General features: G+C 42.6%; 1 protein-coding gene across 3 annotated transcripts in view; it reads left to right on the forward strand.

Moving 5' to 3' along the window:
- The window catches only part of LOC116062401 (protocadherin-1), a 272,977-nt gene that overhangs the window by 202,544 nt on the left and 57,947 nt on the right, over positions 1-12,486 (forward strand). The window contains exon 5 of one of the 3 annotated variants that reach the window (XM_036004827.1): positions 99-2,013. The exons of the other annotated variants lie outside the window; for them this stretch is intronic. Coding sequence (XP_035860720.1) covers positions 99-157 — 59 coding nt within the window. The 3' untranslated portion in view covers positions 158-2,013. Of the gene's footprint in view, positions 1-98; positions 2,014-12,486 lie in introns of those variants that run through there. 3 annotated transcript variants of the gene reach the window in all.

A 12,486-nucleotide genomic window follows, 5' to 3' on the forward strand; every position in this document is an offset into this window, starting at 1 on the left:
CTCCTTCTTTTGCCCATTGATGAGACATTTTGCATGGAATGTGTTTTCTGCGTTTGCGTTACCTGAGGTGTAAGACGTCCGTATCTATCCTCTTGTAGGTGGAGCGTCGTCGAGCGCCGAGCCGGAGAGAGGGGCCGGACAAAAAAGACTGCCTTAAGACAAAACTAAAGACACACAGAGCATCTAAAGCTTTTTTTCTTTTTTTCTCCTCCAATTTACAAAAAGAAAAACAGATTAAGTCCTCAAGCTTTTTTTCCCTCTCTGCTGCAGTTCTGAGGATTTTTTTCTCTTCTCTTCCCTCCTTGCCTGTGGTCGTGAACTGCATTTTTTTTTTTGACTTCATGTTGCACATTCTTGGTACGAGTTTCCGTCGAGGAGAATCAAATCACAAAAAAATTTAAAAAAAAGATGAAAGAAAAAGCATTTTTGTTGGAGAAAATGTCCCGAATAACAAGGAATTTAATCGTGTTTTGGTTCTTCTGGGCTCTTGTTTTTCCCTCCACGTTTTTGCTAGGCCATTCTTCGGGAGGTGGATTTGTTCTTCTTCTTTTTTTGTGTGGATTTAACCGAAGCCTAAGTGGACTCGTCACGACCGCAGTGGATTATTGGCTCTCCGCTTTTGTTTTTTGCTCTTGTTGCCCTTTTTCTTCAGCTGTTTTTGCAACGTGAGAACTGTAGTTCCACTTTGTTTCCCCCAGTGTCACATTTTATGGGCGATTCAAGCCCTTTTCAGACATTTTTTTTCTTTATTTTCTTCTTGGTAGCCCTGGTGCCTGTAGTTGATGATTGACAGTCAGGGTTCGGAGGACAGAGTGAATGGCAGATAATCAGCCGACCCGCCTCCATCCTCTCACCGGCCAATAGAAACTCTGGTAGGAACTGACAGGAACTGTCGCAGGAAATCTTTTTGGTGCCCATAGTCTCAACTCAGTCATTCGTCCCTACTCGATCTACACATTTAAGCTAAAGTTAAGGGAGTCTAATATTTTTGGGAGATTATCTTATCATCTGCTGTTAAAAGCCAGAGTCAGATGGGAATATCAATTTCATCTCTGTGCGTCCAGGACGTGTTTAGCATAGCTTAACAACAAGACTGGAAGCAGGAGGGGGAAACTTCTAGCTAAGCGTAATCAAAACTGAAGAAATACAAAGAGCCGGCACTGGGCAGCATATCACAGACATGTCAGAATTTGCTTTTAACTGCAAGAAAGAAATGCCAAAGATATGTTTACAGTATTAATACATTGTTCGTCCACTAGAGAGCGCTGAAATATCACCTGTCCAATGTACAAAGGTTCACAAAAGCACGCACATCTAGACGATAAAAAAGGTGCTGGACAAAAGATGTAAAAATAGAGTCTGCACGCTAGATAATGGTCCCATAAACATAACATAGCTGGTAGTAATTACATATATGTTTACAGGAGCATTCTCTAGTGTGTGGACTCTTTATTTCCGTCTTCAACTGTCATATGTCCCCCTCAGCTCATATGTTGGCCAAAATTGCTTAATAACCAAATTTAAGGAATCCTTATAACACAATTTTCTTCATTTACTGGGTTTATGAGCTGTATAAAGCTTCTTTATTGCATCTACCAAGTCTGATTTCCTGTAAAAATTCCATCCATTCATCATTCAAATTTGGTGTTTTAATGACAATTCATTTTTGTTTGAGGTTTCAGAGCATTTTTTCTTGTAGGCATGGCCTAACTGACATAAACATGCTTCTCATGTAACCAACAACTACATGAACTCCCAGCACTAGGGTTGTCAACTGTCCCTTATTAGCCGGGACGTTCCCTTATAGTGGGCCAAATGTATTTGTCCCATACGTGACCTCCCTTGTCCCGTTTAATGACGGATCTAACCACTGACTGACACAACAGCAGACGACACGCGTCATCATCAAATCACAGCGCATCGGTATATTTAAGTAAATGTGCCAATTCTTCCGCACGAAAAAGAAAATTAGGGCAATATGTGATGCTATTCAGTCGATTTGGCATGTGGAAATACGGATTGAACTGCAAATATGGATAAACCTGTAAAAAAAAAAAAGAAAAGACTGTGCAGCTGCAATAAACAATGGGAAGTAAAAACAAATACGTGGGTTAAGCCCGTCAGTGTTGACTCAACAAAAGCCTTCTGTGCTTTGTCGCTGGAAATTTTCAGACGGCCATGGAGGATAGAAAGATAGATAGATAGATAGATAGATAGATAGATAGATAAAGACACATAGCCACGGAGGGTAGAATGACTTGATTCAACTTGTTTCCACAGAAATGTATAAATTACTAAACAATTATTAAACCTACCTTATGTTGCCAAGGCATGAGAGTTATGTAGGCCTATTCATATTTAATTAAAAGAGAGAGATTAGCTAGCCATCAGTTTGACAAATGGCTTAAAACAATACACTGTATGTTTACGCATAGTCTATATCGGTCCGGTGCCGCAGGAAATTCTGCCGGATGTCCGTCCCCTTCCTCTGTCTTTGTGTTGGCATTCTAACCTCCGGTGGATTTGTGAGGACTATGGTTAACTGCTCCTCAGATCTCTGCAGGGTAAATCCAGACAGCTAGCTAGACTATCTGTCCAATCTGAGTTTTCTGGTGCACGACTAAAACAACTCTTGAAGGTACATGTTCCACCAAAACAAGTTCCTTCCTGAGGCTATTTTGCAGAGACACCGTGGCTCCGTCCGGCACTTAGCACCGCCCAAGACGATTGTGATTGGTTTAAAGAAATAGCAATAAACCAGAGCACGTTTCTCTCCCATCCCAGAATGCTGTGTGGACTAGCCAGACCCTCCTCCGCAGCGCTGTGGAGGAAGGTCTGGTAATGCGAGACTAAATTACACAAAACCATACCCGCATGCACTGCTTATTCCATAGTGACAAAGTTGACAACCCTACCCAGCACTTCCCCTCAAAATAGTTGATGAATTAATAACTAACACATTGAAAGACATTTTAAGTATTGTGACTGAAGGGAGCATCTCAAAAGTGGCAAACCTAGCTCACAAACATGAGGGGTTAATGCTCTGTCTTAACTCTGCCGTCTTATGTCTTAGCCTAGCTTCACTGTAGCCTGCTAGCATCGCTAAATCAAATGTAAACACCACGTTTTGATTAAGCTAGGCTAGCAGTTTTCCCTTGCTTCCAGTCTTTGTGCTTAACTCCTAAAACTGTTACATGCAACTTTACAAGAGATAATATATGATCATTAATTGCAATGACTGTTCAGATTCATTAAAGCATTAAAGTACACTAGCTAACCATCTATCTATACAGCCATTTAGCTAACTAGCTAGCGACCTGGCTAGCTGCTGCTACTGCATATTTGAACCAAAACTGCTCTCCGTTTTTATAACCCATCTTCCTCCTCTGCTGTCCAACTTTTAATGGCGTTCACAGTTTATAACTGAGTTAACGCAGTCATCTAAGCAGTTAAAATCTCTATCGACCTGTCGATCAAATCTCCAAAGACTGAAACTGTCGGTCACATCTCTTCTATCTTGTATTTTCCAGTAAATAAACCTGTGTAGGACTCAGCTGGTTGGTTAGTACGACAGCTTAGTAACAGAGTCACCGTCGATCTAAGCCTGGACTATTTGTATGTAAGTGCAACAGTGTGTTTATTCTGAAATATAACAGTATGTTTATGGGATATAAAGTTGTAAAATGGTGTATGAGTTTGAATATTTGTAGTCATCTCTGGTTTGCTGTAGGAGTCAAACGGAGCAGCTCAGCGACCTGCTGCTCTGCCTGTGAATGTACTTTGTATTCAGAGGTTTTTATTACAATAAAGTGCTGATATCATACATGACGCTTGTTTAGTTTCTGTATTTTAGTTTTTTTTATGAAAAAAATGGATCAGTGTTTCCCAAAGCCCAACATGACGTCCTCATATGTCTTGTCTTTTGTTCACAACTCAAAGATATTTAGTTTACTGTCTCAGAGGAGAGAAGAAACTAGAACATATTCACATTTAAGGAGCTGGAATCAGAGATTATTTTTACTTTGTTTTTCATAAAAAAATTATCAAATCGATTTATCGATTTTCAAAATAGTTGCCGATTTATTTAATAGTTGACAACTAATCGATTAATCGATATAATTTGCGGCTCTACTACTAGTTTCCACATGCGGGAAGTGGTCATGACGTGTGTGTAAAAGAGCTGAGAGTAACCGTACGATTGAGACATGAAGAGAAAGACGTTAAGAATAAAAAAGGCAGGATATTTCTGTATCTGTGTAATTATAAATCATGCAGTCACTGAGGCTGCACTGCAGGGAAAATAGCTAAACGTTTGTGTGTGTGTGTGTGTGTGTGTGTGTGTGTGTGTGTGTGTGTGTGTGTGTGTGTGTGTGTGTGTGTCGGCTCACTCAGGTACGCTGCTGTCATTTTCTGACTAATTTTCTCCTTCAGTGACAACTCTACACCTGGTCACACACACAATCTCTCTCACACACACACACACACACACACACGCACACACGCACGCACACACACTTCTGAGCCTATATATGTGAACTGCTGTCATTTGGTGTGTGTGTGTGTGTGTGTGTGTGTGTGTGTGTGTGTGTGTGCAGACTTTAACCCCTGTGAACCCACAGACCGCCCCTTAAACGACTCTTATGATTTTGTATTTTTTAATAGCCCCCCCCCCCCAATTTAGTTTGGAGATCCCAGAGGAAACTGAAGCGTGGGACTCAGAGAAAAAGTCTACTTCAGCTCCACGGACAGCACAATGGATTTATCAATACACAGTTAAGCTACTGATATTTCAGAGCCAGGGTCAGGGCCATAGATTCTAACTTGCACAAATCTTGGTCAGATAAAGGATCAATGACTCAGGCATACTAGACTCACATATTCTGCCCCTGCACTCTCTCTGTGATTAGAGGAGGGGGGGATTAACAAGGGGGATGGTATCCCCCTCTGAAAGCGCCTACTGGTTGTTAGGGGTGTAAGAAAAAAATGTATACACTCGAGTATCGGCACATTTTATTTAGCAATACTGTATTGATTTTCAAAAATGCAATAACAATGGTTTTTTTAGTTTTATTTTTAGTTTACGTGCATAATATTCATGTAAGACAGTGGTTCACGTTTATGTTGTGTTTAAACCCTCTACCGCTAGATAGCTATGCTCAGACGCACCACTAGTTCCTTGCCTAACAGGGCCTAGCAGGGCCCAACAGTGCCTAGCAGGGCCTAACAGTGCCTAGCAGGGCCTAACAGGGCCTAACAGTGCCTAACAGTGCCTGACAGGGCCTAGCATGGCCTAACAGGGCCTAACAGTGCCTAGCAGGGCCTAACAGGGCCTAGCAGTGCCTAACAGGGCCTAGCAGTGCCTAACAGGGCCTAACAGTGCCTGACTTTTTGCTAGAAGCTAACAATGTAGCTTTGGCTGAACTTTGGCCTACTTTAGCATATAAAAACTTGCTCACTAAGAACCTGTGAACCATAATCCCAAACTGGCAGTTTGATTTTCTGTGTACTGAAATGTTTACCTAAAGTAAACTTTGACTTTTATGCACATCATGTCTTTTTTTAAATATTAGTTTTTCTAAAATTATACTTACAAAAACAATATATCGCCTTACGCACAGTATCGAAATATATTGCAATATATTGAATTGTGACCCATGTATTGTGATACGTATCGTATCGCCAGATTCTTACCAATACGCAGCCCTACTGGTTGTTATACTCCTCTGTGATTGGCTCCGCTGTTTTCAGAACTACAAGACCAGAACTGTGACGAGCTAATAGGATTCATCATTTACACCTTTTGATTTACAGTAAACGCCGCTTTTGCACATAGCACCGCTGCACCTAAATGGACCAAAACAGCAGCTGCACTCGGAGGCACCCTAACCCTCCCACTGAGCACTGGTCAAGTACAGAAAGAGCCTCAAGTGTTAATAAGTCATTCCTGTTAGAGATTGTATCTGTTCCTTTAAGGGTCTTTTATATTGTTGTGCTACTGATCACACACACGCAGATGATACACCGCTGTAATGATGAAGTGAACCGGCCAATTAGAGTTTGAAATCAACCACTAATGAACTAATCAGAGGGAGCAAATATTTCTGCCTGCTGAAGACCCTGTGTGTGTTTGTGTGTGCGGAGTGCAACTCCACTCTGTGATTGTTCTGGAAGAGTTTCAAATTTTGGTCTTTTTTACCTTTATATTTAGTGGTAAATAGAGCGCTATGGATGTTTTTTTCAGTGTGTGTGTGTGTGTGTGTGTGTGTGAGAACAGTCCATACTTAGTGGTGCTGTTATATTTTAATTAAAGCCGAACTGCGGGCTTAATTACTACCATGATAAACAACATATCTCTCTTGCTCTCTCTTTCTCTCTCACTTTTTCTTCTTGTCATCAAAGCTCCAACAAAGCTCGCCCAGATGTAGACACACACACACACACACACACACACACACACACACACACACACACACACACACACACAGCCTGCGGTCGGTCTCAGTGGTGCAGCAGAACTGTGTTTATGGCTGTTAATGAAAACTGAGGCCAGAGTCCCAGAATCCCAACGCTAATCACCATCCAACTCTCTGGACAGGAGAGAGAGGGAGGCAGAGAGAGAGAGAGACCACAACACATGAGCACATTCATGTCTGTACATGCAGAAACAGATAAAATGTGAGTATGTGAAGGAGCAGTCATCCATCTTTCTGTATGTTTGTGTGCGACAAGGTCATCGGTGCAGAAACACAAACACAAGTTATGAATCGTGTGGCACCGACTGTGACTGCCTGCATTCAGCAGTGCGTGGTTGCATGTGTTTGTGTCTCCATAAGCCATATTTCGACAGTAGACCCAATCACTATGTTTACAATAACTTCTGGGTATAGAACTCCTGCTTCTCATACATACAATTTAACAGCGCATAGGGGAGAGGAATAACTGGATAAACTCTCATCTCCATCTAAAATATGTCAACACTTAACATTTACAGCTAATTTACCTGTTGGACCACAGACTAAGGAAAATGACACCACCCAAACTAGCAGTCAGTCCGACCGGCCGGCGGTGAGATGTTGCTGTTCCTAACGCTAGATTTGGTTTATCAAAGACGCTAGTAACAGGGGCGGAGCGGGCGCTTTTGGGGTTCCCGTCCTGAATGTTTTCTGAAAAGTCCCCAATCTTTTAGGGTTTAAAAAATGTCTTTATTTTGTTTCCCCTCAGTCTCTCTGACTGGACCGGGAAATAAATGGAGCAACCCTACCCTATGTTATAGAAGTTAAAAATAGAAACATCAGACAGTTTCTGCCTCTCTTCAGGAAGCAGGAGTCAAAATTATCCTCAACATGTGTTGTGTTCTGGTTTCAGAATGATGAAGTGTTTGAGAACACTTAAGCTGCTTACACACCAACCAGACGGCCGACCGTTGGCAGAAAAGGCAGTGTGACTGATCAGTCTCCCCGAGTTGGTCACAAAATTGCCTCGGAACACACCGAAGAGACGAGACGTAATGCGTCTCCATAACAGCAGGCGGCGCTAATCTGTATTGTCGCCCAAAAATGAAAACCGGCAGCTGATTGGACAAACTCGTCACATGGGTCTTGTTTCTCCGGAAATTAAAAGCCAGACTGTCATGGCGGCTTGTTCAGAATACGATCTCATATTGTAGTAAAATAGTTCACCGAAACGTGTTTCTGAAAACATTTTAAGTGAGAAATAGGCCGTGCAGTTGCTGAATCTGTCTTCATTTCAGATCAGATCATTTTGAGAGACTCTAGTCACACTCATCCCGCTCCCCATTTCCGGGTTAGCTCTCTACCAATCAGATGGGTCATTTGAGTCTGACTGCCGGCAGTGCCCGCCCCGCTGATTATACAGGTCAAATCGGCCAAAATGAAGGCCGACGGCCCCTCGGACAGACGACGGCACGGAACACACCGAACAGACTCGAGTCACCGACCTCGCCAGACTGTCAGACGGCCGATTATCAGCTCTGTGTGTCAGAGCCTTTAGGCTACGAAACAGGATATAGAAAAGCAACAAATGTTGGAAAAAGCCTCCAAACCTTCAAGAAAAGTGACAAAAACGTCGTCAAAAGTGTCTTTACTCCGTAAGGGGGCCGGTGTTTTTATCCAAACCACAATCTTTTTTCCAATCTCAACTAGTCGTTTTGGAGTCTAAACGTAACTGTCGTGGCTGCATGACGCTCACCTTTTGTCGGCTAAACTCAACTGTAACAGTTGCATAAGGGACCGTCACCTCACGGCGCTCTGTACCCAGCTCACAGTCACCTTTTCTCGGCTATACTCAACTGTAAAGACCGCTAAAATTAACAGTCACGTCACTGCCCGGCAGCCACCGTAATTTTGTACGATATCATACGAATAGCTGTGCTTAAATCTATAGTGCGTAGTTTCTGTCTCCCCCGTGAGGAATTCTAAGTAACGACAACAAAACTGTTGGCGCGTTGACATGATACAAGCCTTCCGTGATCGCGCACCACCCCTCCACGACCACTAGCAGTTGCTAGTAGCCAAGGAGGACACGGAGGATAAAAAAAAAACATGATGGACTCTTCAGAAGAGGTCATTATCTTCACTCGAGCTTCTGCGCATGAAAGTCGCCGGACGCCACGATCTTCTGAACATAGTCATACTGAGAAATCCAGAGAGAGTTGTGTGGAGCTGATAGTCTTAACTAGCTTTGTAGCAACTCATTTGGCAACGGCTTGAATGTAACCAAAGCCCGTCTACGGAAAGCCGTTCCACTCCCTATTAAGCCCCATTGTACCTACTTTGGTTGCAGTTCCACCAGAGTTCCACTGGGGGTGATCACGGTCCAGTGCAAAATGAATGGGACTCTATGGAGCTAGACGGCTAAATTTGTCTCTTTCGCCTGATTGTCGTTGAGAAATCTCAGATTTGATTGTAGTTTTTGCAAGTTCAACATGGATTATAGGTCAAAAGTTGAATGAACGAGCCCTTTCGATTTGTTACAGGTTGAGTCGTTGTTGCCCATAACACGCTAGCATTCTGCTAATGAATGCTGATTGGTCAGTGAAGGACTGATTACGATCGGAGATCCCGCTTGACGGCATCCGAAGCAGAACCAGAATGCCAGAGTGAATATTTCGGCGTGGTCTTTAAAACATTAGCAAACCTCTTTCTAGCACGTGTATTGACAGGGAGAGCCTAACCTGTCAGCTGTGTTGTCGATGCCTCGAGAGAACAAAGGAAGCGACTCAGATCTTGCCGTAAAGCATAATCTCTGGCCGTATATGTGTATGACGTCAATGACATTTTAAAAGGCTTTTTAGAACAAAAAAGCCACTTTAAAAAAATCTAACACCCAGCAGTGTGTATTTTCTTAGCCTCCCCTTTCAAATGCAACATTCAAATTACTAGACAAAAAATTATATCCTGAGAAAAGTTGATTTTGAGGGGTATAGCTCCATAGAGTCCCATTCATTCTGCACTGGCCTGTGAGCGCCCCCTATATGGAACTCTGGTGGAACTGCAACCAGTTCAGAAGCCGGAAGTAACGAGAGACGTGGAACTTCTTCCCATATTAGAAATTCTTTGATGTAACGTTCATTAATATCAAAAAGTTACGCACTAAAGCTTTAAGTTTTCGTTCGATATCATACCAACCCATTCATGAGAATGCGTTGAAATAAAAACATGCCCCGTAAAAGATTGAACTGTGTGGAAATGAAGTGACCGTTATTTACATGCTGTAAATATAATAAAATAATAATCAAAGTGTTTGTGATGAGAAATGAACAGTGTGGAAACCAGAGGTGGGAGTAAGTCACACGCAAGTCTCAAGTCACTGTGGTGAGAATCAAGGAAGTCAAGTCGAGTCCTTGCTATAGGTCAAGCAAGTCACAAGCCACAAGTCATACACAATTCTTAGATCTACCCCAGTTTTTACATTCATAATCAGTTTAAAAAGACATTTGTCGTCATGAAAAGTCTTGTTTTATTTTCAATATTGCAACGAAACTGTTGCAGCAAAAACTTCTTTACAGAGACATATGTCCAATTAAGGTGCTAGGTTAACATCAAGCTAGCTTAGCTCCGCGGAGACTGGCCCATGATAGGCAGAGGTGGTTTCTTCGTCTAACCACCACTGACCATTGCAGGCTTGCCTTTTAATTTCAATACCTTAAAAAAAAGAATACAGCCTGGCTATTACAATAATAAAAAGTCAGGTCCTTTCAATTAGATCTGTCTCAAGTCAAAGTCAAGTCTCAAGTCTTGAATACCAAGTCAAAGTCAAGTCATTTATCAACATAAGTCAAGCATGTCTCAAGTCCTTAAATTGGCTGACTTGAGTCGGACTCAAGTCAAGTCGTGCGTCTCGAGTCCTCCCACCTCTGGTGGAAACTCAAACACTGACTGTGCTCGGCCGTTTTCACACTGAGAGTCTGAAAACAACCCAGCACAGAGAGTTTATTAACCCCACACAGGCTCGCTGAGCTCCAACCGGCTGTAGAGAATGGACCACATAAAGAGACATGGCCACCCAGAGAGCACTGTGTGTGAGCGGAGAGGGCGGCGGCGATACACACAAATGTACTTCCTCCTCTGCTGAGGCCAATATTCCTCCTGGCAGGAAGTGGGTTTTCTCACATTTCCACATTTCGGTGATGAAGAAGTTTATCGCCCAAAACTAAACTACAAATTTGATTTCCGTTTTTGGCAGCCTGTAAATCGTATTCATTCCTGGCTCACAGTCACTTTTTCTCGGCTAAATGTAACTGTAAAGCTGCTAAACTTCTAATTAACTGACACGTAATTTCATGGGAATCGTATGAATTGTTGTGCACAAGTTTTCGTGCAATATCATACAAACCCGTTCTTGAGAATGCGTTTTACCCCAAACACATGAGTCCCTGACCTCCTATATTTTAGGGTCATTTTCATTTTTAAGTTTGCACTTTAGAAGGATCCCCCTCTGTTCCTCTTTCTCGATAGTAACTAGGAGGACGGCAGGCATACTGTATACTATGACACTATGACCTATGCACAGTGAAATCATTTTCCTGTTGACAAAATGTAAAACCTTTAAACAAACATACAAACAATTGTGCAGAAAAAACTGCTGGCTCTGCCGTCTCTCGTCTCATGCTCATCGGTGATTCTGCGTCCTTGTAAATTGTATTATGACGATTAATCATGTCGCCCTTTCGCAACAATGTTTCTGCACTTTAATGCCAACAAAGAACTGAGTGAATGAATCTGAATTGAAGTTAAAAAAAATAAAAAATAAACCAAATTATATCAGATCATATTTCCGCTGCCGTTTGGGCTGCAAAGTGTCTTCTGCTGCCCTCATCCAAAACACAACCAGACTGTGGCTGTTAGCAGCATGCCAGCACAAACACACACACACACACACACACACACACATATCCCTACATGTACACTTACACGAACAGACACACAAACAAACAAACAAAAAAGACAAAGATACAGAGCTTCCAAATAATTAGTGAGCCCAGAAGTCTGTAGAGCCAGCAGTGTGTGTGTGTGTGTGTGTGTGTGTGTGTGTGTGTGTGTGTTCAGTTCTGGACAGTTAATGAGGAGACAGAGGACGGACTGGTTTATAGAGAAAACCTTCCAAATCCCATTACTGCACTGGTTAGTGTGTGTGTGTGTGTGTGTGTGTGTGTGTGTGTGTTTACGAGTAGTAGTGTGTATCACAGTGTGTGTGCACATGTATTATAGTGTGTTTTTTCATCTTTGTGAGTCTATATAAGTCTCTATGGTGTGTGTGTGTGTGTGTGTGTGTGTGTGTGTGTGTGTGTGTGTGTGTGTGTGTGTCCCACTCTGTCCTCAGTAAACAGCGACTTCTCATTAAAGCTTTCCGCTCGGCTGCCAGTGATCGCCGAGTCCTGGAACCTGGATAATCCACTCCCCAACACACACTCACACACACTCACACACACACACACACACACACACACACACACACACACACACACACACACACACACACACACACACACACACACACACACACACACACACACACACACACACACACTAAAGCTCTTTCCAGCCTGCTGATTTACAGCCCTTGTATCAACTCAACGGTCACCTGGAGAGAGAGAAAGATGGAAAGAGAAGGAGCTGGAGAGGCAGAGATAAGAGAAGGAAGGATGAAAGGAAGGATGAAAGGAAGGAAGGGGGGGAGGAAGGGCAGGAGAAACATGGGGAAGGGTGTAAACTAGATTTGTGTCAGGTTGAGTAACAAGAGGAAAGGTTAAAGGAAATGATTAGGAGAGGAAGAGGAGGACAGAGAAAGAGGCGAGGAGGGGTGGAGAAAAAGGAAGAGGAGGAGGAGGGACGTAGGAGAGGAAGAAGCTGACGTAACAGAGCAAAAGAAGTCAGATAAGGAGTGAAGGAAATCATTTTAAGGGCACTGGAAAAAACATCTTTGGAATCTTGTTCTTGTTTCTAGTATTTTGGTGTTTGAAGTCTA

This window comes from Sander lucioperca, chromosome 1, assembly GCF_008315115.2.
Source record: "Sander lucioperca isolate FBNREF2018 chromosome 1, SLUC_FBN_1.2, whole genome shotgun sequence".
NCBI classification, from domain to species: Eukaryota; Metazoa; Chordata; class Actinopteri; order Perciformes; family Percidae; genus Sander; species Sander lucioperca.